Below are 25230 nucleotides of genomic sequence, written 5' to 3'. Positions count from 1 at the left end.
CTACTGGCATACTCGACTGCCAGGGGTTTTGCGGGGAAAACGTGGGTGCACGAGCCGAGGCATCTTAGCTCGACTCGATACATCGTTGCCATTGCCGAGATTCGCCCGTCGTAGGCTGAATAAACATGCATATTTGGCAGTCACGATAGTAATAGTATGGGAAATGTTCTGCTGGAGAGCACGGTGATATGAATGTTGGAGATCATAATCCAAACTATCGATGTCGTTATCAATAATCGACCTCTCGCACTATACTCACGTATGCCAGCCAATTGCGGAGCATAAAGACGCTTCAATCAACACCTAAATCTGGCTCTTCTGGCTCCTCCGACTTCGCCGCATCGTTTGACAGAAGACGAGCAGTCTTGTCAGCCATTGCTTCCATTTCCGCATCGAACTGCGCAGTCACATCATCCCAATTCATCTGCTCCATGAGCTCGTCGAATGCTTGGTCAGTCATATCGAAGTCCGCAATAGACGGTAGGTCTGCATCATCCCAACTCCACTGCTTCACGATATCTCCGAGCGATTTCGAAGCCGGAGGCGGGACATCATTTGCAAATTGAGAAGACGTAGATGGGCCGAAGAGTGAGTCTCTATGATATTGCTATTAGCGTTTGACTCCATTCATTTGCCCATTAGCTTGTGCATGCCCGTTGACTTTTCCCTGCGCAGGTGTTGGCTGCGGCGGAGGTGGAGGGACAGGCCCGAATGGTCGATGCACAAGCGCCGGTTCAACACCGTCTTCTTCAGTGTCGTCGTCGTACTCTGCGCTATCTTCGTCCTCGTATTCGTACTCGCTCTCCGTGACTTCTTCATCCTCCTCGTCGTGCTCCTCCTGATCCAGCTCATGCATCGGAACCTGGCCTCGACCTTGTGCCTGCATTCCACGACACAGTGTTTCCAGGCGAGCGATCTTCTTCCGCTGGTCCTCAGCTTCCTTGGTCCGCCTGGCAAGCTCCTCTTGCATCTTTTGGCGCTCTTCCACCATCTCGCCAATATTACGGTTCGTAATGTCCTTGTGGCGTTGCAGCGTCTGGTTCTCCTTTTCAAGACGCTTGGTTTTCTTTGACATCTCCTCCATCTCCTTGCGGAACGTGAGGAAGAGATCGTTCGAGTTGTTGAGCGTTTCCTCGACCTGCATCTGGTCAGTATTAACCATGATGATACAGACCAACGAGGGGTTAACGGGTTGCATACCTGTTTGAACTTCTCCACGTATATGTTGAGCTGCGTGCGTAGTTCCGTCTCAGTCTGCGAAAAGGTCGACACTTGGCGGGTCAACTGGTGCGACTTGGAAGATTCGGCTTCTTGTTGTTTGCGCTGCTGCTCTAGCCGGGCAGCGTGATACTGTATTTCGAGCTCTTTGAGTCGCAGCATCGAGTGGTATTGTAATTCGCGCAACTCGTACTGGTCAATGAACGACTTGAACTTCTGACGAAATCTGCTTTGTTAGTTCATACTCCCGAATTTGGTTGTGCCACACATACATTTCGTCCAGTTCTTGCTCGGCTTGATTCTGTGGTTCAGGCCCGTTCGCAGCTGCTATGCAATCGTCCACGTCATTCACCAGGTGTTCGAGACGCTCGTGTAGTTCTTGCCTGGCGGTGGATTCGCTAGATTCGAGCTTGTGTAGTTCGTCCTTGAGTTTCTTGTTTTCCTTTGCAAAGTCACGCGACAATTTGTCCAATTTGTCCTTCATTGTCGTAACCTTGTTCAACTCCGACCTTTGCGCGTCCTTTTCCTTCTGCAGCTGGTCCCCGCGCTTCTTCGCCTTTTGGTGTTCGCGTTCCGTGCGCTTCATATCGGAGAGGAGTTCGGTATATCGTTTCTGCACGACTTCGAGCCGGGACAGCGGGCCGTCCATGTTGGAGAGGAGCGAGGAGAGTTCGCGGTTTGCTTTCTTAACTTCGCGTTCTGTCCATGCCATACGTCAGCCAGCGATTCATTTGATAGGGCCCCAGTCTCGTGCTGTGCAGACATGGGCTGCGCCACCCAGAGTATCCCCTCCTCCACAGCTCCGTCGCAAGAGGTAGACGCACCGATTTCGAGTTCCTGCTCCTTGTCCCCGGCCTGGTCCAGTTCGAGCTGAGCAATCTTGGCCTGGATCTGCTTCTGCTGCTCCGAGGGGTCGGTCGCCTTCTTGCCTTTGCCCTTCTTAGCGGGCGCAGGCGCTGGCGCTGGGTTGTGCTGTGCGGGTGCCATGTTTGCAGGAGAGGCAGATGCACTGCGGCTGGCTTCGTGGTGAGGGCGGGACTGGGCAGACGTCGGCTGGCGCTGTTGGGCGACGGTTGCCATGAAGTCGTGACTCTTCCGTGTAGCGCCTCAGCTTGTGGATCCCCCGTGTTGCCTCCGACGGTTCCTCCACCTATGCACTCAGTCTCACGTGTCCCCAATGCAGGTCTCTAGGCAGTCCAGTGGCGCATTCGTCTGGCAGCAGCCGCCTGTCTACAATGCGCGTGGTGAGGATGCACGTCTTCCGCCGGCGTCTCGGGGCTGCTTCGGGTGAAAACAGGTGTGGAGCGCAGTGCAGGGGGCGTCAACGGGCGTGGTGTAGCAATATGTACAGTGTCGGGTCATGCAGTCGTCGGGGTCGGGTCGGGCAATGTCTCGTGGCGGGTGTTGAAGAGGAAGGAGGGGACGACGTCGGTGGTCTGGTCGATCGCGAAAGGCACAAGACACCTGGGAGTCTCCACAACGCCCACGAGCTTCAATATCGGACCTGACAGATGAGATCACTGGCAGGCTAGCCAATCCGACATGTCTCCAGCCGTATAACGCATCAACAGCCTGTCCAGGCGCACTCTTTCGTCTTAGTAATTTTGCGGGCTAATCTCTTTTGGTATGGGGTCCCTCGGCCAATCGGCGCGACAGGCGTCATCGATGGGGTGCCTCTGACATTTCTGAGGCTGCGCGGCACTCTGTCATCCACCCTCTATTCCAACATGCTACGTTCCGTTGGTCGGCAGGTCCAAAGCCCTCGAAATGCCACGATAACCCCGCACCGACTATCGACCTTGCCTCGACGTGGATATGCCGCTATTACCGATGTCTCCAACTTTCCCATTGTCGGCGAGCAGCTGCACGGCTTCACCCTCAAGCGCGTCAAGCAGGTGCCAGAGCTCGAGTTGACCGCTTTACATCTCCAGCATGACAAGACTGGCGCCGAATATCTGCACATTGCCCGCGAGGATGCGAACAATGTCTTTTCGATTGGCTTCAAGACCAACCCACCAGATGCCACCGGAGTGCCACACATCCTCGAGCACACCACACTGTGTGGTAGTGAGAAGTATGTCGCCTTGCTATTGCAATCAACGTATCTCTGACAGTCCAGGTACCCCATCCGCGACCCCTTCTTCAAGATGCTCCCCCGTTCCCTGTCTAACTTCATGAACGCCTGGACCTTTCCCGACCACACTGGCTACCCGTTCGCCACGACAAACGCGCAAGATTTCAAAAACCTCATGTCCGTATACCTCGATGCGACGCTACACCCGTTACTGAAGGAGAATGACTTCACCCAAGAGGGGTGGCGGTTGGGTCCTGAGAACCCGCTGGCAAAAGAGTCGGAGGACCCCAACGCGAAGCGCATCGTTTTCAAGGGCGTGGTATACAATGAAATGAAGGGCCAGATGTCGGATGCAAGCTACCTGTTCTACACCAAATTCCAAGATCACCTATACCCGGCCATCAACAATTCCGGTGGCGACCCGCAGAAGATTACCGACCTGACTTGGGAACAGCTACGGAAATTCCACGCCGACCACTATCATCCCAGCAATGCCAAGATTCTCACGTACGGAGACATGCCTTTGGTGGAGCATCTGAAGGAGGTGGACAGTCGCTTGAACGGTTTTGACAAGATAGCCGTGGATCAGGAAGTGAAGGCACCAATAACTCTGGACGGCCCCAAGGAAGTCACGGTTGCGGGACCTCTCGACCCACTGGTACCTCAGGACAGGCAGTACAAGACTTCGGTTACATGGTTGATGGGCGACACTGCAGACGCCGTAGAGAACTTTGCGCTGGGAGTACTGAGCAGTCTGCTTATGAGCGGCTACGGCTCGCCTCTCTACCGCAATCTTGTAGAATCTGGACTTGGTGCTGATTTCAGTGCGAATACTGGCTATGACAGCGCTGGACGACGAGGTGTCTTGTCCATTGGGTTGGACGCCGTCAAAGCGGATGATGTGAACAAGGTCCGCGAGACCATTGCGGAGACCTTACTCGAGGTGCGCAAAAACGGCTTCGACAAGATCAAGGTCGATGGTATCCTACATCAGCTGGAGCTCTCGCTCAAGCACAAGACTGCCAACTTTGGGATGGGCATCCTCCAAAGACTAAAGCCTGGCTGGTTCAACGGTATCGACCCAATGGAGGCCCTCGCTTGGCAAGAAACGGTCAACGCTTTCCAGAAGAAGTACGCTGAAGGCAACTATTTGGAGAGCCTGATTGAAAAGTACCTACTCACCGACAAAACCCTGACCTTCACCATGCAGCCATCGGAGACGTTCAGCCAGGAACTCGTCGATGAAGAAAGCCAACGATTAGCGGCAAAGATTGCAGAGACCACGAAGCAGTTCCCAAGCGAGCAGGAGGCGCAGAAGTACCTGGAAGAGCGAGAGCTTCAGCTATTGGAAGTCCAAGAGAAAGCCAGAAACGAAGATTTGAGCTGTTTGCCCACTGTTCACGTCAAGGATATTCCTCGAGAAAAGGAGAGGAAGCCACTGCGACATACTCAGCTGGATGGCGTCAAGGTCCAGTGGCGCGAGGCACCCACCAACGGTCTGACGTATTTCCGTGCTGTGCACAGATTACAGGATCTCCCCGACGAGTTAAGAGAGATGATCCCGCTATTCACCAGCGCCATCATGCGCCTTGGTACCAAAGACAAGACGATGGAACAACTTGAGGAACTGATCAAGCTGAAGACTGGAGGCATCTCCGTAGGCTACCACTCTTCACAGTCACCCTTGTCGCTCGACGCGTACGAAGAAGGTATGGCATTTTCCGGCTACGCTTTCGACGGTAACATACCCGACATGTACGAACTCCTACGGACTATCATACAAGAGACGGACTTTGATGGGCCTGAAGCGGGCAAGAAGATTCGAGAGCTCCTGCAGAGTGCGGCAAGTGGTGCCATCAACTCGATCGCAGAGTCTGGTCATTCTTATGCCATGAAGTTCGCTGAAGCTGGAATCAGTCCTGTGAGCCGATTAGCAGAAGAAACCGGGGGTCTCACCCAAGTCAAGGTTATGACAGCTCTCGCATCGCAAGAGTCGCTAGACGATGTCATCAAGAAACTCAAAGCTATCCAGTCTTTCACTATCACGAACAGCAACCAACTCCGCGTAGCGATCAACTGCGGTAGCGAGAGCTCAACGCCAAACCAGGAGGCACTACATCGCTTCTTGAACACATTACCCAAGGACGTCTCTGTGCCCTCGACGTCACAGCAAAAGCAGTACCCTCGGAACGCCAAGTCATTCTTCCCTCTGCCTTACCAAGTCTACTACTCCGCCCGCGCTGTCCCGACAGTGGCCTACACCGACGCCTCCAGCGCACCTCTCGAGATCCTCGCGAAGCTCCTTACCTTCAAGCAACTTCATCCAGAGATTCGCGAGAAGGGTGGCGCATACGGCGGTGGTGCATATGCACGTAGCATCGGCGGTCTCTTCGGCATGTACTCATACCGCGACCCCAACCCGCAGAACAGTATGAAGATCATGGCCGAAGCAGGGCAATGGGCGCGCGACCGCGCATGGACACCTCAGGATCTCGAAGAAGCCAAGCTGAGTGCATTCCAAGGATACGATGCGCCGCAAAGTGTCAGTCGCGAGGGAATGAGGCTGTTCCTGTCTGGCGTCACAGACGATATGCTGCAGACGCGTCGCGAACGCCTCCTCGACGTCACAGCTGAGCAGGTACAAGCCGTAGCCGACCAGTTCCTCGTCAAGGGCGCCGAGAGCAGTGTAGCTATCTTGGGCGAGCGGAAAGACTGGGTCAAAGAGAACGATGGCTGGCAGTTCAGAGACCTGGGTATGTCGGAAACTGCAAAGGCCACTGAGGAAGCTGAAGGTATTGCGCAAAAGGAGGACGACGTGCCGGCTATCGCGAGCTGAAAATGTTGATTGACGGTTTTATGATTGTATAAGTAAATGTATGATATGAGGTATGAGACGCTAGCATCATCGGCGTTGGTAAGTTGAATGCATAGCGCGGTGTCATCGCTCCTTCCTCCTTTGCCATCTCATCTCACTTCTGGCTGCTGTCTATCTTATCGTCGCCGGTCATACCTTCGGCCGCTCCGTGCGTCGGCCAAAGCATCTCTCTACGCGTTACTCTCGGTCTCTTTCACCAGCGCAACGAACAGAACCCAGACGGACCATGCATTCTCTCCCGTTGCTGGTTCGCTCTGTCCCTTCAAATATGAGGGATTATGCGCCAGAATAATCTTCGTGTCATCTACCCAGTCTGCTCCTTGACCGTAAAAAGTCGGGAAGTGGAGCTTGGGAAGGGGCATTGAGCACCTGCTTTCAGACCTACCTGTATTGAGCGAGACTCTTCTCCTGGTAGACTAAATGTGGGGGTACATCAAAGTGGCTATAACTGTCGCAGAGGGAAACACTCGTTGTGTTTGGGTATCTAGTTATGTACAATTTACATCCGTCTCTTCACCCAAGTTCATAGTTCCAGCTGCTCCTCATCCTGCATCTGCCGCTCCTTCTCCCTTACCTCTGTCGCCTTGAGAATAAGGCGACGGTAGTCTAGAACAGCCTGTTCCAACTCCTGCCTCTTCAGCGCCTCGTGATCTGAATGCGCGACGAAGATGGAGCCGGGACCGTACAGGTACCTCTTGTGGTCACCAGAGAGGTGCGGCACGTCCGTTCCGTAGTTGACAGTCAACGTCTCGAAGCCCTCAATATCGCAGTTTATGTTCACCACACCGTATGCCTCGCCACCCCATTGTACATCCAAATCGCCGCCTTCCTTCTGCGCAAAGGCTTTGACGTCTTTGAGCGCGTCGAGGATTTGTCCGCGTATGACATCGGGGGTGCCGGCTGCGATGCGCGTGGCGATGTTTGCGGTTGCGGTTTCGGCGACGACGTTGGCGGCGACTCCGCCTTGTATGCGCCCGAAGTTCATGGTCGTGTTGCCGTATTTTGTGCTCCATGGGAGGTGTTCTCGCAGCTTGAGAAGCTCGCCCAGTGCTTGTACCATGATGTCGTTTGCGCTTACACCCAACCACGGGTATCCTGAGTGTGCCGCTTTGCCTGCCGCTTTGACTTCGAAGCCTAGCATGCCCTTGTGTCCACAGACTAGCTTCGCCTCGGTGGGCTCGCCGAAGATGACGATTTCGTGGGAGGATGGGCGTTTGTCCCAGTTGCTGAATGCGCGCATGCCGTCGCCGCCTGTTTCTTCGCCGACAACGAAGAGCAGAGATATGTCATCCTGTAGGTGTTCTTTTATGCCTTGCGCTGCGATTATCATGGGTGCGACGCTGCCCTTCGCGTCCACGCTGCCTCTGCCGCCGATTACGTCGGTCGTCTCGTTATAGTAGTACGGCCAATAAGGTGGCACGACATCGATATGTGAGGATAGTAGGATGGTTGTTTCGCGTTTGCTGCCGTAGGCCAAGAGGTTGTAACGGTCTCTGGAAACTTCTTGCCGCTCGACGGTCCAATTGTGCGCGCGGAGGTATTTCGTAAGCCAATCGCCGACGTGCTTTTCGTTTCCGGATATAGATTCAGTTTCTACAAGTTTGCGATGGAGATGTAAGAGGTCTTTCGATGTGGAGAGGTCGAGGATAGTAGGCGCGATAGGTTTTTGAGGTTGTGGGATGGCACCAAGAGCGGCACTGGCAAGGGATATGACCGGAAGGATTCGATGTAACATTTTATATGTTAATGGGAGCGGTCAATACTTCGGGTGCGGGTTGATGTTATTGGGAGGGTGGCTGAGTAGCTCGGTACTCGGAGCTTAAGCTTCGAGCTTTGCTACCCGCCGCTGATCCATCGATGATGATAACTGCCACCATTACCTTCTGCTCGGCGATAGGCGCAATCAATACTAGCAACAACATTGATATTTTTACCAATTGCGCGAACGACAGAATGGCCAAAATCGCAGTAAACTTTGTTTAATTGTCGCAGTCACGCTATATGATCATATGGGTCTTTGCATGCCACTTTAACGGGTTCTTCGTTGGTAATTCGATCTGCTCTGTCATTTAACTCCCGCTAGAGGAAATCTCGATGTCCGTAAGTATGCCAAACAAGTCACTGTCCCGCTTAAAGCCTCAGAGTGTTCTTCTATAGTTTATAAGAAGAGTAGTCAACATGACTTTCACAGGGACTGTCAAACTCCTTACATACCGAAGGCACTAGTCCCGTGTGTTCACACCTGTTTATGACATCTTGGGTTATGAACGGGTTCTTATGAAGATTAACTGTTCTTATGTACTTCATGAAGACCGAGAACCTAAGCGTCAATTACACCGCCATGTTACGCTTTAGCACAACGTTTACATTGATGACTTCATCGTCACACACTTGAACTTGACCACGACCGACGACCTAAGGGCTGCAACGTCCGGATAAGTGAACCCTATAGGACTGGTATTGCCTATCACAGGCACGGTCGCGATTGAGACCATAACACGGAGAGAACCTAGAAACCCTGGTGGTCCTGCTCAGCCACAATTGTGTACATGACAACCCCAAGCATCCCGAGGTCTATTGAGCATAGCCGCAAATCTCCGATCGACTAGGATGTGTGACCCCTATTTTGCAGAAACATACAGCGTTACTCAAGATTTTTCTGCCAGCGTCTAAGGACCAGTATGTCCATCATACCCGACTCAGCGCACAACGGGGCGCGCAGTGTGTTACCTAGACTAGGTAACGTCAGCTCGAATTACGTATAGACATCAGTGCAATCCATTCTCTTGTCGATTCAAAGGCCACGTTATTCTCAATGCAACTACTGGAATTCCTAGCTCTGAGCTTCCTATCTTAGTCCACTGGTTCTAATTGTATCATCTTGTCGCCACCATGCATCATCTACTTCTCGAAAAACAAACTTCGTTCTCGTTCTTCTGGGTTCAAACTACCTATCACAGGCCATCAGAACTGAGTGATCGACCTTGCTAGTAACCATGCTGGCCCCACTACAGTAGCGGTGATGTACTAGACCACAAGCCTGAGAAGCGCTTTTTCATGTTATTCCATACGTCCATACAGCTCGCACTGGTCGCTGCATATGTTGCATCTTCCCGGATACCTAGGTACACCCGCACGTTGCAGTGTATCACAACAAATACACAACGAGAAGATTATGCTTGAGAGGTGACTGATTGTTTGATCAATGCGAGACCGCAATGATCATACTAGGAAGCCTCCTTTGCCCGGATACAGCCCCATCACCGCTTGGGGGTTGCAATACATTTTCCCCACCTATGGCGCTGTTACGTCTCGGGTAGCTAGATATGAGCAAACTGCCCAGGTATAGATGACTTCTGATCATCCAATGATCTCCCCCTTGTGATGCGAACGGTTTCTCGACCTCAACATGCATCGCGCCGTAGGTACGGCGAGCATGTAAGAGTCCCAAGCTCGTGCATGTAAAGCGGTGAATCTTGACCGCTGTTTAGTAAGAATATGGCTGTCTGTGAGGGGCTTATGAAGGGTGATCTGGAGCAATGGACTCATTACTATGAGTTGACCTAGGAAGACAATCGCAGAGTGGTGAGAAGACACCAACGATACATGTACAGGCACCAGTCAACATCGTAGGGTCCCCATTCACTGGCAGAGTACATGTAAATTTGAACTTGGAGCTCTGGCGTGATTTAGCATTGGGTTTGCACAAACATACAGCAACATCTTGTGTAAAATTGGGTCAAGCTGCCGACATGATGTACTACTTTGTTTCTTCAAGCCACTGTTGCTGCCAAATAAGAAGCAATGTGAACGCCCCTAGGCAAGATGACTTACCTACGACACCGGTGGACATGTACGCTACCGGCCAGGATTCCATTTGCTAACCGCTGAAATCTCCGATTCCTTCCCACTCCCGATGCCCACAAGGTTAGATGCATTCAAGCATCCACCCGCGTCAGTTAAGCGAATGAAACACGTAGGATGGGTTGGGCGGTGTGTTGTCTGGCAAGGTCCATTGCCAGGGTGCTGTGAGACTGCTGCGTTGACGTAGGGGAGGCACGTCTGGTGAATATAAATACATACATCTTTTCCTGTTCTGGGGCGTATACATATCCTTGATAGCTGAAGACTTCTTTGCGGGGCATTCCAGGGTCGGGCAGGTGGGCAGCCAGTCGCATGCCCGAACGCCAACTCGAAAGGTAAGGTGGGAGAATTTTGTCACTCCAACTAGTCCACCGAGCTACTGTCACAGAAAGCGCCAATTGACCCACGATACCGTCGTTCATCATCCTGAAGCCATATAGGTGTTCCGAGGATCTGCGCTAGCTCGTGAGGGCGTCGGAGTTCCGCTGCTGGCACAACGTGGCTCGATCGATATGACGGTCAGCGTCGAAAAGTTGCAGCGGGTTATCGTCCAAGGAGTGCTCGCACCCAGAAGTCCTCCGCTAACCTCCATGTAGAAATAAAAACTTACGTCTCCGCCCCTGCGACTCGCTCTTACGTACCCAATGAGCCAGCCGTGTCGTCCGCACTCGGCTTCAGCCTCGCAGAGCAAAGCACCACTCTCCAATAGATCATACCCCTTCAATAGCTCTCAAAAGCACGAGGCGAACGATGACGAGGATGCGTCGCAACGAGGGGGAGAGAAGACGCGTCGTCAAGGACAGATTGCGAATACCTGCAGCATTGCATACGCGAATGGGCCTCATACATATGCTGATTGCAGCGTTTCTGCTCTTGACATATGTGCTGGTATAAAGAACGACGGCGATTGGTGTTCTGGAGGTTTCGTACGCAGTGAGGTACCCTTGTCGCTACCGGCTTGGGGTTTTGGTGGAGACTCGGACTGGTCTGGTCGCATTCAGGTACCCGCAGTAGGTCACTAGCGCTAGCCGTTGACAATACGGGAAACATACTTACAATGTTGGGCAGGCAAAGGGGAAGAAACATACCTATGTTTGGCAGTGCTGCTACTGTGGATATCCATCTATACCCTACCGGAGCGCTGGCTGTCCGTCGTGCGGGTATGGACGCTGTGGGAACTGTCATGTCACTAAAGTACAGACAAGATAATGAGTCAGTACGCTGGTGTTATTATAATGACCCACCGCATTGCTCGTAGTTGCCAGGTGGTATGTCGTGTTACCACATGAGGCTGCATTCATTTCGATTGGGACATAACTTGAAGGAGTATGGCGCTTACTTACCAATCAAATTGCACATGCGCCTACTACGCATTACGGTGACGTGAATGATCTCAAGGCATGATCGATTTGTTCTCCCGATGTTTCTCGGGCTAAGCGTGTCTGTCTTGACGGAAGGGCGTGTAAGATGCTGGCAGATATTGCCTCACGGTATTCGTGTTCCCAACTAGCTGAAATCTATGTATCACATGAGAAACTTCCAGGGGTTGCCGGAGCCAAGGGCACCGTAGCCTCGGCCCTGCTATCTAGGTATATACATCCATGGATATTTCGACTCGGGTCCTAAGCGGCAAGCGAACAGTGCTTCTCGTGGTATCCCCTAGATATCTCGCTACCTAGATATGATAACCACTATATAAAGAGCTGGTAGGTGCGATCTTGTCTCCCGAGGTCGGCAGCCGGTGAACCGAAATAAACTGTTTCGTGACTTTGGCGGGGCTTTCCGATCGGAGAGTGGTAGAGAAGCGTGCATGGCAGTGACGAAAGCATATCGGGCGGCAATGCAGCTCATATGCACGAAATCTCTAGAGCCCGATGCCGTGGTACCGTGTTTGACCTTATCGCTGGAACCCAGGCATAGGTACCTGGGTAGGTACCTACCTAGGTAGGTATCACTAAATCATGGACTCTATGCATATGTACTGCCATCGCCAACACTGCATTCATGGACTAATTCTATTGACATGGTCGGTTCAAAAAGTCTCATTCGCTTTGTGCACGTCACGATTACTGTCATGTCTGTGCCAAAGTACGAAGCGCGATATTGCTCGCCCGGACACCATAAGAAGCATGACGGCCCAACGGCTTCAACCACCGTCAAAGCAGCTGTGTACGCCACTCGGGTCGGTTTGAGATCATGTGCGAAATTGCGGGGTGTGCTGTCAGAGTCCCTCATGCAGAGTGACGCCACATCGCCTCTGACTGGTGAGGACCTCGATCAGGCTTGCCCGACGCCTTGTTGCAACAACTCGAAAATTCACACGACACATGGCCAGCGGTTCGCCTCACAGAAAGGTAACGAATAGAACATCCACACGCTGATTAGACCCCTGCAGTAACGGAAGCCGAAGTCAACAAGCGGACCTCGCAGTGGGAATATCGGCGTGTCCTTCATAGTGCATAGCCGTGGACATCCAGGATTCGACACCAAGCTCTTATATGCATACATGAGTCTCTACGGGTTGGTTCAGAGAATGCAACGTGGTCAATGTGCGACGGTAATATCTGCCTTGTGGGCAGCACTAGGCCGGACCAGATGAAGAATGATACACAGCAAATCAACCCCTTGCAACTGCCAGCGGCGGAGAAGAAGGCAGATTCCAGACTCCCATTACTACTATCTTGACTTTAAGATATGAACCTGACGGTATGACAGGGCGCCTGCGAGGCTGTTGAGCAATCTCACCACGTACTAAGTATTTTTCGGCCATTACATAAGTACCTACTTAAGGTAGTCTTCAATCAACCCAAAGAGACTTCCTTCTACTACACTACTTCCACACAGGACACTTCATCTACATCGATCACAGCGCTACAACTATGACAGCTGTTTCTTTACAACATCAGATGTTGTTTGTTTGCAAAGCTTGTTGTGTACAAAAGTAATACTACTCAAAATCGGAGCAAAACGACCAAAGCGACATTGTTCTGGCGTAATCATGACTTATCATGTGCGACGTAGCCAGACTCATTCCCAAAAAATCTCGAAATCCCGGCATCGGAAGCCATTCGCTTATCGGGAATATAATGAGCGCTCTTTCGAAGCGTTCAGGCAGGATATAGCAAACGAACGCGACTTCCTGGACAGCTTCCTTGAGGATAGCGAAAGCCCCACACCTTGCTGGAACACCCATGTCGTCCGGAGCTTTTGCCAGAGATCGAACCAGAAGTTGTCAGTAAAAGCAAAGCCTGAAATATATCTAGACGATCGCGATCGAGAAACCAAGGACCGTCGCGACTATCCAGAGAAACTTACTCCGGAGGATTTGCGGCGGCACCTGGAAGTTGAACGTTTTGGCAGAAGGGACCTTCCAAATGCCGACTACAGGCAAATTCGCGTCCACAATCTGGATCCGGAGTCGCTACTGGTTCTCGCTCGTACCTCGGCATGTCATCAAGTTGATACACTCAGAGATGCATTCGCGAAGCACATATCTTGTGCAACATCCTTCCGGGTCCATGAACGGGTCGATGGATTTGTGACTCCTCGCTTAGAACTCCATCTCCCGTACCTAGCTCTACGAGAGGCTTCTAGCGGCGGTTGCCAATGGAAAGATCGCGATTTAACACAGGAAGGAGAAGGCTGGCTTGATCTACCATTACCGGAATCTGGATCGCATGGAGCAAACCGACCAGATCGGTTTCTTATCGAGAAGGCTCATGTTTCTATCGTATTCTGTGTTTGGGATTACACCAAATGGGTTGCGTATACTTTTTCGAAAGGCAGTCCAACAGACACACCAAGCCAAGAGCCTGACGAGTCAGATGAAGATGACAGCGATTCTGAAAACGACAATGCGGAACCCAAAGAAGACATCTTCGCGCCACGAAATGTGGATCACGGCTTATACGGAGATGATCCAATTCGCGATCCGCGAGAATACTTCTTGCGCGTTGTTGACGTCTGGATTATAGTCATTCTTCGCGAATACACATACCTTGTGCGGGTGCTTGAAGCATGCGTGAAAACTTGGGTACGTAAGACTAAGTGTTAATTTCCATGTGCTTTCTAACGGTCCTCTAAGCAAAAAGAGTATCGAAACGCATTCTCAAGCATCGCTTCCAAAAGACCACAGAAGACTGTAACACAACTGTCCGACGATATCTTCAAGACTATGCAGCTCCTGCGTTACATTGCGGAACAACTATCACTTGCTACTCAAGCCTGGAAAGATTTCAGCGACCCCCATGGAGATATCGATTGTTTCCACGACATCAGGAATACTCATGGGAGAGTAAAACTCAGGAGTATCAAGAACTCATTCAGAGAAATGGTGAAGCTCGAGAAGGTCCTGGCTGTTCTTGTTGTATGCTGCGAGGACTCGGCACAAGACGTACGTGCTTCTATTCCCTGTAGTGTACCACGTCTAACTATCTGCAGTTGAAGCTTCGAATGGGACTTGAAAGTCAGTTCCTGAACTACGATAGTAATCGACTAAACCAGCAAAGTAACCGTCTGAACCTTGAAAGTACCGAACTTCAGCGTGAGGTTCATCTGGCGAACAAGCTGAATAACGAACTCCAACGTCAAGCTTACGCTGCCAATATCGAGAGCATCGAAATCCAGCGTCAGACATACAGCGTCAATCTCGAGACACAATGCATAAGCCGCGACATGCAAAAATTGAACCGACAAAACACCTTGGCTGCGCAGAATACAAGCTCTACAACTCGCACCAACGTTCTCGTAGGTCTCAATTCAATCATGTCGGTTTCAGATACTGACTTCACATAGATGATATGGATCACAACTCCTTTCTTAGTAGCGCTTCAGTATTTCAGCGCCGATCAACCGATCTTCACATCGTTCGATCGGAGTCCTCGCAATTTTGTCATTTCTCTATGCATACTAGCGCTCGCTTTTCCATTACTTGTGTGGGGATTTAACAATCTGCATTGCCTTGTTGTCTCTGTCATTCGACGACTGTCTGGGAAGAAGTCTCGGGATGAGGAAGACCCTGAAGGTGCGCGTCACATTTCTTTCTGTCCCGGAAATTCTATCTTACTCACAGAACATAGTGAATTCGGCGCCTCAGAACGGAATACCGGACACCCCAAACATTTAGTATGGTTATGCTAATTGAATCCCGCAAACTTCTTTCATTTAAATGAGGCGTCTTCAGGCATCACTTGGCATGATTTATTTCTCATTTCGACGACGGACATGTTTCAACAAGCAGCCCCGCTACGAACATTAAAGCTGTCCCGTAATCTCGGCTTAAGAATCACGCTTGACTATAATTTGGTGGCTGTAGAGATTTGAATGATTCTTTCCGTATCTGGGCTTTACAGAATTGCGCAAAAACCAACTTTTTTAAACACTGCATTACTCCCGTGTAAAAGCGTGGTTCTTGACTTCGCTTTATAAACGGAGTTGCTGCAAACTGCTTACACAGCGCCTAAGGTGTTTTCTCTAGAAAAGCGATGACTAAACTTTATCTAACTAATACATAAGTGTTAATAATTATATAATTATCAATTCGGCTAGCATCTATATTTACAGATATCGTGAAAGTAGACGTTTTCTGCTGCAACGGTAGCTTCTCTTTAGAAAGTCAAATGCATTCTAGCGACTATTTGCAAATAGAGGTTTTCGCCGATATGAACTGGAGTGCACTGTACCGCTATTTAGGTATATACTTACGTTGTGAGGGCACCTCTTTACCTTATGGTTTGGCTAGTAGTTTATGCTAATGGCTAATATTGAAGGGTCTGTGTAGATAAACGATTGACAGCTGTCTTCAATATAGGAGTAGCTCGAAATGATCGTTTCAACCAAGTTGATCCAGCGCATTCTTGTTTTCGAGTCCGCATAGCTTTCCTTCTGCACGCAAGAACAACGGTACCTAGGTAGAACACGAACCCGGTGGTTGGTCACACATATCGGTTCACCAATCATTGCTTTCTACGTGTACATACGCGGCACTGCGGATGAGTCCGACTCTCCTTGTTACATATCACCTCTTCAGGTATGAAATGGAAGCATTGAGTGACTACCTACCTAGGAGATGCTATCACCCGTGAAGATCGGTCGCGTAACTTATGTTCCAAGCTCTGAAAAGTGTAGCAAACAATTCGACACTAATAGTGGATAATCCACAGGATCCATGGATCCCGAGGTCTTTGATACCTGTGTTTGATTAGGATACTGCGACGTCCCACAGATGGTCTGTAAATTATGCTCAGGTGTAGTCAACCTCCATCGCTGTCGCCATTAGGTGATAGACAGAGCCGGGCCCGCGGGTACTGTGTCGCAGCTTGCTAGCTTGAAAGTTGGGTCATAAGTCGGCCGCAAGAGTGCGATATTGCGACATCAGCCGAGAGAGTTTGGTTGGAGTGCGCAAGAGGGGCTGGTAAGACATCACCTGTGTACATCATGGCCCCAGACCTCGTCAAGATAGCCTAGCACACCCAATAGCGAACTACGGAACAGTGCGACTCTCTTGTCATCATGAGAGATTTCTTAATTACGTAGGTACAGCTACATTCGGCATGGGTTGAGAACCCTATCAAGAGAAAGACCGGCGGTGAAAGTATCACAACGGGCAGAAATCTACGTACGTATTCTAATCATCTGACTTATCATGGCTCTCTTAGTGCTATCTGTATACGCGGTGTGACCACCAATTCGTACAGTGCCGACGCTGTCAATATGATCTGTTGAACAACTAGTGAGTCGACCTGCGTACAGCTCGTTTGTCTCCCGGTGCTAGCTTAGGTGACTGTCCACGAAGCTGCGGAAACACAAACAGTAGAGGCCGACATTGGTTCCGGATTGCTTGTTTTGTAACGTGATGGTCATCTGGCGCTGCGACGTCTTTTCTTTAAGTGGAAGCAAGCTGCGCTCTCAAAATCATGAATAGGGTGGCCAGTGTGCAATAGATAGGTGTAGATCCAGGATCAAGACTTGCACAAGTCAATAACTGAAGTTGATCGCATGAGGTCGCGACGAGCTTGCAACAGTGGACGTCACCTATCGACAAGTATAGGGCATTCGATCGGCAACGACCATAAGATATCCCAATCGTTTCGGAAGAAATACTGCAGCGGCCCACAGCATGTGGCACCAAACGGGACTTGAGGCAACGACTGCTGTGAGACTGCAGCAGTGCTGCGCTAAACAGTCCAATCATCCAGAGCGAAGCAAAAGGAACTTTGTGGGCTTCGAATGTATAAGTGCTCGGCCTTCACTCAGCGACAGACATATTGTGACAATGCAGTTCGTCTTCTCGTAAAGCTTGTAGCTGTAACACCATCGCATACCAAAGTAAGTGTGAAGCGCGCGTTGTGTTTTTGCGCACGGCCCCTGGGATGACGCGAACCCTGTCTTCGCGTCTCGTGCCGGGTTATTTCAATCAACAATCTCATTTTCTCTTCAATGCTCTCTCCAACCTGACTGCTCGAGCTCCTCAGCCTCGAAAATGGCGCATCGGCGTCCAAAGCTCTTGCAGCAATGTCAGCTACGGCGCGAGCTCATAGGGAGAATGCTGACTAGCACAAGACACTCACATCTAGTGTCTTCAAGACAGGCACGACGAAGGCCACCAGCTCGACCCAACACCCATTGACACCTTCACGAACAGCTCCGTATCATCGATCCAAGGCCGTCATGCCATCTGTCAACCTCATGCCCATAACAGACCGAGACTCGAAGGACGCTCCTGTCTGGCTGCGTACCGCGCTCACCAAACAGCGACGTTCCAAGGCTCTTGCTACGTCGGACTACCACTGTCGCTTACAACGCACTCAACATCGATACCGAAGCAGACGGAGACGAAGCGAGAACAGATTCCTTGGCGAACCTACAAACGAAACGCTACCCCGAGCAGCAACGGATTGTGCTGTAAGGAGCCGGCGCGAATACATACCTATACAGACACTTGTAAGCGACAAGGAGAGCTTCTTACAGAAGCGGGTATTAGTCTCACTGGCTTACCTTGCTAGGCCAAAAAGAAGTACACCTATGTTTGGCAATGCTGCTATTGCAGCCGGCCAAACATACCATATCAGAACGAAGCTTGTTCTGATTGTGGATACGGACGTTGTGGCAATTGTTGTACCACGAAGATACAAATAAGGTGATGGTGATTCTAGTGCTCTCGATCGGGCCATGACGGCGCACAAAACATCAGGTTGGTGGTCCAGAGATTCGGACCCGGCTCATATCCCTAGGCAAAGCAGTGTTTCGAGTGCTTACTAGAAATCTCAAGGCTTTGCCAGGCCCTTATCACGCCTTTTGAGGAGTATAGAGCATCGAAGCATTGGTGCCCGCAGATGATAAGCTTCTACACTAATGCAGACTGACTTGTTGATCATACTACAATGTGCCTAGCCTCTAAGACCGCACTGGGAAGCCATCCAACAGGCAGTTCAATCAATACTAGCACATTCGAATCATCCAGTGAACCACTTTTATTCGCATTCCATATCTCCAACAGCTTCGCGTAGAGGTTCAGTATGCGCCACTCGACAGCGTCATGTGTGGCCCTTCCAATGCACCAGAGCAAACCAGTACCTCACGCATGTGAAGTCCGATGAAGGTAAACATGAACACCATGGTGATTCTATGTTTTTGCGGTTCGATCGACACAAGGAAACATCTTGTCTCTATTGCTGTGGCTTGATTCACAAAGACTACTCATCTCTTCCGTCGCTATCGGGCAGTTCCGTTGTGGTATTTGAGCGCGACCCGATCTTCGCTTTGAGTCCGACTTAGTACCAATGCTATCGTTCTTTCCTGTACGAATCTTTGTGGAACAGCCCATGTAGCAACCTCAATGTGATAGATCACCACACGGACGGAGAAGAAGAGAAGTGGCGACATGATCACATAGCAGGGGTGCTCAAGAAGACCAAGCGATGAAGGCGATGTTAACGGACTTAGCTAAGAGATCTGGGTCTATTCAACTATCACGATGAGCGTGTAGCGTACCTAGGGGCTGCGTGAGGGAAATCAAGCTGAGATGAGAGAATGAAGGAATGCCATTGGTCGCGGGCTGATGGCAGCAACTACCCCGCCCTGTCACATTAGAGAGGGCGGGTGATGGAACGAATCAGTATCTCACCAACGATAGTCGCACCCCCAGACAATATATGCCCTGATCTCATTGATCATGGCTGATGAGGTGCATGAGGCAGACCAATTGTCGAGCAACACGACAGTCCAAGGTTCGCTGTCCAAGCCGACGTGGCAGCCCGCGCTTCCACGATGAGGCTGAGAACATTCACCGGTGAGCATTTCAGGCTGTTGGACCCATTCTGAGTGCCATAAGGCTCTATCCTGTTTGATTCATCGTTCGGTACCGCATCGTTTTCCGGAAGCCTCGTTTTGAGACGCAAAACTGGAACACCTTTCAGACGCTGTCGTCAACAAGGAACGTAGCAAAGGAATACGTCGAAATGGAGGCACTCGAAAATGTGCTCAGTGCTTTGAATCTCAATGTTCCCATGCCTGGGGTCAATAACGCGGAAGTGCTTGCCAATCCGCTCGACGTGTGCCGCACCTACCTCGCCGAAGTACTGGCAGACGCTGTCGGCTGTGACATCAACGTAGCTTACAAGTCCATTCAATGGCCGAACAACATCTTCAATGGCGACCTGGCGGTCATACTCCCGAAGCTCCAGCCTGGTGCTAAAGCTGAAGAAGTGGCTGTTGGGCTTATGAAGAAGGTACGTACCTTCCGCGTTCGACAACGTAAGACATAGCAATCGCTAAGTCAGCCTAGTTTCCAATCGACCATCCCCTCTTCGTCCTGCCATTTCTAGAGGGTGTTCATTTCCGTGTTTTCGTGAAGCCAGAGTCGCTAACCCGCCTCCTCTTACCGTACATCTCAAGTCGGAAAGATGCTTACGGATCCATCCCGTCTCCTGGGGATGCGCGCAAGAAGCTCGTCGTCGAACTCTCCTCCCCGAACATCACCAGCGAGTTCCAAGGAAAGCACCTGCGAAGCACAATCATCGGCGCATTCATCGGCCGAGTCTACGAGGCGATGGGATGGGACGTAACGCGCATCAACTATCTCGGCGACTGGGGCAAGCCGATCGCGTTGTTGTACGTTGGCTGGTCGAAGTACGGCTCGGAAGAAGCGTATGCGGCGGATCCGGTCGGACAACTTCTGGAGGTCTACCACAAGATCGAAGAAGACTTCAAACCCGAACAGGCAGCGAGCAAAGCAGCGCGCGACGAAATGGCAAAGGAAGGCGAAGACACGGGCGAAGCGCAGGCCGAGATTGAAAGCAAGGGCATCTTCGCAGAACGTAACGAAGCTTTCAAGAAGCTAGAAGAAGGCGATGAGGAGCTTGTGGCCTTTTGGAAGCGCGTGCGAGATGCCAATATCGACAACTACACCAGGTTCTACGAGCGACTTGGTGTGCGCTTCGATGAGTACTCTGGCGAGTCGCAGATTAAGCCTGAGACTATGGTGGAAGTCGAACAGATGCTGAAGGAGAAGGGTATCTCGGAGGAGAGCGGGGGATCTCAGATTATCCACATGCAGAACATAGGTGCGAAGGCTGGTACGGCCATCATTCGCGACCGCTCCGGTAGCAGCACGTACCTCCTCCGAGACCTCGCCGCGGTGTTGGAGCGTTCGAGGAGGTACTCGTTCGACAAGATGGTATACGTGGTTGCCAGCGACAACAGCGTCCACTTTACTCAACTCACCAAGGTCTTGGAAGCGATGGACATGAAGGAGCTGGCCGACAAGCTCCAGCATGTCAAGTTCAGCGAGGTATCGAAGATGGCGGCGACGCTTGGTAAAGGGTACAAGCCGCAGGGTATATTGGACGCATGTGAGGAAGCGATGACTGCGTTGTCGGAGGCCGATGCCGAGAAACTCGAAGTGGTAGGTGGGTTGGATGATGTTAAGGAAGGACTCGCGACATCGTCACTGCTCGTGCAAGAGCTCTCGACTCGCCTGACCACAACACATGCATTCGACACTGGTGCGATGGCCTCCTTCAAGTTTGGGTCGGGCCCGGATCTGCAGTACTGGCTGGCTAAGCTCCGCCGATTGCTCAAAGGTGCTGATGCCGCTGAACTCTCGGATGAAGATTACGAAGTGTTGGCTGAAGAAGACCCGGCCAATCTTCTGCGCATTCTGGCTCAGTACCCGGAGGTCGTGAATGCGACCTACCATTCGCTCGAGCCGGCTGGTGTTGTTACTTATCTCGCCAGTGTGACTGAGCAGCTTGCTGAATGTCTTCCAGAGGATGCTGAGGGTGATCAGGATGCGAAGATCACCCCCGGTCTGGCGGCGCTCTACGAAGCGACTGCAGTCGTGCTGGAGAATGGCATGAAGCTGCTAGGATTGGCGCCGATCGTGCAGTCATTGCCGGACAGAGCGGATACGCCGGTGATGGGATGATGGGATGGTTCTTTCGTATCCAAATTGTCGATGTGTTGGTTTTGATTGCTATGGGATTGTCGTCGACACTGTTGACCCTCAGCCTACTTGGGCGTTTCTGGGCTGTCCACTGCGCTGCTGTTCGATGGCGACGTAATGAATGATGACCAGTGTTTCTTTAGTTCATACAATGATGACTCAACGATGGATGACTTGCTGTCTAGCCGTGTCGCGGTCCACCCTGCTGTCTGCAAACTTTTCCTGTCCGCCAAACTTCAAACCCCTCAATTTTCGTCGGAAAAGTTTTGCTGAAGTTATATATGTCTAATTGTCTCCTCATTCCATCAATTTCCGATATGGTCTAGTGGCTAGGATTTGCCGCTCTCATCGCAGAGTAAGCTCGCTGTTGCAGCGCAGTGCCGGCAAGGCCCGGGTTCGATTCCCGGTGTCGGAATGTCTCTTTTTGCCATTTGCAAAAGATACCTTTCTTTTTGCCGTTTGTGCAAAAGTGATTTCTTTTTTTGCCCAACGATGCAGACACCTATCACGGGTATTGGCTTCTTTTTTACAACTGATGTGACACGAGTGCGGCTTGTTGAAGTCGGGTCGATGCGTGTCCCGACCTCAACTTCGCACCCTTCATCACCACACTCTTTTTGTTCCCACCGCCTCATGCCAAAAGAAACCAATTGATCACGCTAGAGTCTACATTGGCTGCAAAAAGAAGCAAACAACATTCTGGAGCGATGTAGACACCTCAAGGGCTGGGTCTGGTCTTTCCTCGGATAGAGTGCCACCATGCTACCGTAACATCTTTGTCAGTATGAGTGGATCACAGTTCAGCCACGCGCGCCCCTGAGCTTAGGAAGCAACAACTCCAGGTAGCGCGTCACGCCGCCTCTCGTATTTGCTGATGCATCATCACCAACGCCAGGCACACCGCGGCCGCGATTCGTCGCCTAACATTGCAAGGCATGGTGGCGTCGGTAACACCACGAAGTATTGATTTCGACAGGTAGATAATGTATAACTTCAAGCCCGGCCGCCGTGACAGCGGTGCATCTGCATCAACCGTCGCCAGTCATCCAACATGCGTCCCTCCAGCTACATCCCGCTCCTCGCCGGCGCTGCCATTGCGCAAGAGTCTGCGACGATCCTCAACTTCTTCCAACTCGACAGCACCCTCACCGTGCTCGGTTCCGATGCGAGCGCAACAACCTACGAGAACAGCTGTCCCTCAGGTGGAGTCGGCGTGTCAGTCGTGCCGTCTGATCTTCGTACGTCATGCACCCGTCGCGAGAGATTGCACTAACACTGCCAGTACCGATCACAGACGACCCCTCCGAGACTCCCTCACCTACACCCGCGCCTCGCATGCGCCGCCAGGACGATGAATCCAACGGGGACTACTCTTTCTGCGAGCCGTATACCATCCTACAAGGCCCTGAGACGTACGAGATGCACCTCACGGACCCGACTCCAGGCGCGTGGACAATGGATATGGCCTGCAGCTGGCAGGGCGCAATGTCAACGGCAGACTTGACCTGCGATGTCACCCAGAGCGGATACGTCCCGGACCAGGCCGACCAGGTCGCGTCGACAAGTGTCTTGTCGCAGAGCGAGATACAGGAGATGGAGGCGTACCAGGTGGTTGCATTAGTCACCGCAACTGGTGCGTCTTCTCCAGGATCAGCCTCAGCGACTGGAGGGCCATCACCTACTGGCTCGGCATCAGGAACAGGAGCGACATCGCCTTCGAGGTCTCAATCCGGTGCCGCTTCAACGCCGAGCACTGGTTTGGCACCTGCTGCATCCCTCCCGACTGCGATGGCGATGATGGGTGCTGTGGGCATTTTTGCGGCAGCCGTAGCTCTGTGAGATGTTGTATACATTCTCTTGTATTTGTCGCATTAGAGCGCCTGGTAAGTAACAGCATCTTCGTCATCGTGTCTTTTATGATTCGTGTAATTTGAATTTCATTATATTTCCAACTACGTCCTCATACATTCATCGGGTGATCCTTCCATTTCTACTTGCGTATCCGTAGCTTCGTACTGTACATGCCCGAGGTGAATGCGGAAGCAGCGGGCAATCCGACCGCGCTCGCACGTGGACACGCGTCGTAAAACACGCGACCTGCAGCGACAGTCACCCAGGGTTGAACCCCACATTCAAACAGCACACTCGTTTGCTGGCTGTACATATTAACGTCCACACCTGAGACCATCTCTTTGTCTCACCTTCTTTGTGGTACCACCATTATATACAACCCTCGTCACATCTCCTTGGTACCCGAACACCAGCCGCTACCACACCAAAGATGCCAGCCGCTGTATCTGAAGCGCATATCGTCACCGCAAACCCAAAGTCGCGCCTTTTCAGATCATTCACGCGACATGCCTCCGCGCCGACGAGCCCATTGACGCTGGAATTTCGCCTACCAAGTGAGGGAAGCTTCACCACCAGCTACCAACACTCCCTCCCATCGCCAAAGTCGCCACAGACAACCTCGAGATCGAAGCAAGGTCTACTGAGTGAACTATCCTGGGCGCAATCACTTACAGCTCGGCTCCGTCGTGACCGGGACAACTGGCGCTCGCTCGCTCTGAAGCAAGAACAGGACCTCAAGGCCGCCCATCAAGACCTTGAGCACCAAACGTGCGTTATCTCTGAGATCGAGCAGGAAAACGCCAATCTCCGCTTCCGCCATGAAGAGGATAGGACAGCTGGCGGGCAACTCTACTCGCGCTTCCAGGTACTCGTCTCCGCGCACGACAAGCTTGTCGATCAGCTCAACGATGCCATGCGTACCATCGCCCGTCTTAAGAAGAGCGACCGTACCAAGGACAAGGTGCAGCAGCGCAATCTGAGCTTGAAGGCTACGCTGCATAGGTACACATCTCAGGGCACCTCGGCCACTACACAAGCCGCTGCAGACACCGAGTCTACGCTGAGAGAAGCACTGGCGTTGGCTAATGAGCGCATTGAAGAGCTTGAGACCAAGGGCGAGGCTATGCTTGACGCATTAGAGAAGCGCAACGACAGCTGTGGTAGTGACGACGAAGAGATGGGAGAGAGAAACGTCGAAGCAGATCTGCTGGAGGCCGAGGTCGCGTTCCGCGGCGTTATCGAGGATGAGTCTTTCAAAGAGCAGAAAGTGCTTTGGCTGGATCTGCTGGAAGATTGAGGAAATGTGAAGGTAAGAGCATGAGCAGATGTATTCAATCACCGGTACATGACAAAGCGCGTTCAGTCGCTTTCGATTGTCAGCCCAGTACAAGAGGACAACCAAGGTATCCTTGGCGCTCGGGGTTGTTCGCCTGCGGAGGGAGGACTAGATGCATGCATCGCATCACCGCCAGAAGTGTACCATCAGGCCAAGGTTGACGCTTTTGTCGAACAGCATCACGCGTATCCTACCCAACTGGCGGCTATCATCACGCACGTCATAAGAAAGCGCAATCTGTACGGTAAATGAGGAGAGACGCAGCGCACGTGGAATGACAAGAACCAGCGATTCGTTACATAGCAACATGGAAATGAAATCATTCGCTATGTTTCGAATTATTAGCCAAGTCACGTCTTGACCTGCTGACAACTGACTCCTCCCAAGCCACGCACTGAACGTGCGCATCTTGCTTGGCCACGGTCATTCCGACTCGTACTTCGCGTTCACAGCCGGAATGGAGGTCCGAAAAGCCTCAGCCTTGCGACTTTTGTCACCGAAAAGATCGATATGCATAGCTATCATGTTGTAGGTCGCTGACATTAGTTGTGATATTTCTGTTCTGTCGA

General features: G+C 51.6%; 6 protein-coding genes and 1 non-coding gene across 7 annotated transcripts; 5 read left to right on the top strand and 2 right to left on the bottom strand.

Moving 5' to 3' along the window:
* Positions 1–292: 292 nt before the first annotated feature.
* Positions 293–2205, bottom strand: J4E88_006714 (uncharacterized protein; the record flags this gene model as incomplete). The annotated part of the gene is made up of 5 exons (XM_049400336.1): positions 293–594; positions 742–1138; positions 1201–1444; positions 1491–1917; positions 2043–2205. 5 exons carry the CDS (start codon positions 2203–2205, stop codon positions 293–295), a joined length of 1533 nt encoding a protein of 510 aa, XP_049253955.1.
* Positions 2206–2945: 740 nt separating this feature from the next.
* CYM1 (Mitochondrial presequence protease) lies at positions 2946–6128 on the top strand (the record flags this gene model as incomplete). Its single annotated transcript, XM_049400335.1, has 2 exons — positions 2946–3292; positions 3338–6128. The coding sequence occupies 2 exons, from the start codon at positions 2946–2948 to the stop codon at positions 6126–6128; spliced, it is 3138 nt and encodes a 1045-aa protein (XP_049253954.1).
* A 562-nt stretch (positions 6129–6690) lies between these two features.
* On the bottom strand, positions 6691–7902 carry J4E88_006712 (uncharacterized protein; the record flags this gene model as incomplete). The annotated part of the gene is made up of 1 exon (XM_049400334.1): positions 6691–7902. One exon carries the CDS (start codon positions 7900–7902, stop codon positions 6691–6693), a length of 1212 nt encoding a protein of 403 aa, XP_049253953.1.
* Positions 7903–19489: 11587 nt separating this feature from the next.
* J4E88_006711 (uncharacterized protein) lies at positions 19490–21456 on the top strand (the record flags this gene model as incomplete). Its single annotated transcript, XM_049400333.1, has 2 exons — positions 19490–19759; positions 19816–21456. The coding sequence occupies 2 exons, from the start codon at positions 19490–19492 to the stop codon at positions 21454–21456; spliced, it is 1911 nt and encodes a 636-aa protein (XP_049253952.1).
* A 329-nt stretch (positions 21457–21785) lies between these two features.
* Positions 21786–21889, top strand: J4E88_006710. The gene has a single exon. It is a non-coding gene; the product is annotated as a tRNA-Glu (tRNA).
* Positions 21890–22525: 636 nt separating this feature from the next.
* J4E88_006709 (uncharacterized protein) lies at positions 22526–23313 on the top strand (the record flags this gene model as incomplete). The annotated part of the gene is made up of 2 exons (XM_049400332.1): positions 22526–22712; positions 22757–23313. 2 exons carry the CDS (start codon positions 22526–22528, stop codon positions 23311–23313), a joined length of 744 nt encoding a protein of 247 aa, XP_049253951.1.
* Positions 23314–23755: 442 nt separating this feature from the next.
* J4E88_006708 (uncharacterized protein) lies at positions 23756–24622 on the top strand (the record flags this gene model as incomplete). The annotated part of the gene is made up of 1 exon (XM_049400331.1): positions 23756–24622. The coding sequence occupies one exon, from the start codon at positions 23756–23758 to the stop codon at positions 24620–24622; it is 867 nt and encodes a 288-aa protein (XP_049253950.1).
* Positions 24623–25230: the final 608 nt, after the last annotated feature.

This window comes from Alternaria novae-zelandiae, assembly GCF_023758075.1.
Source record: "Alternaria novae-zelandiae strain BMP 2774 chromosome Unknown scaffold_13, whole genome shotgun sequence".
Taxonomy (NCBI): domain Eukaryota; kingdom Fungi; phylum Ascomycota; class Dothideomycetes; order Pleosporales; family Pleosporaceae; genus Alternaria; species Alternaria novae-zelandiae.
The sequence above is the reverse complement of the archived record's forward strand: the minus strand, read 5'-3'. Positions and strand labels throughout refer to the sequence as shown.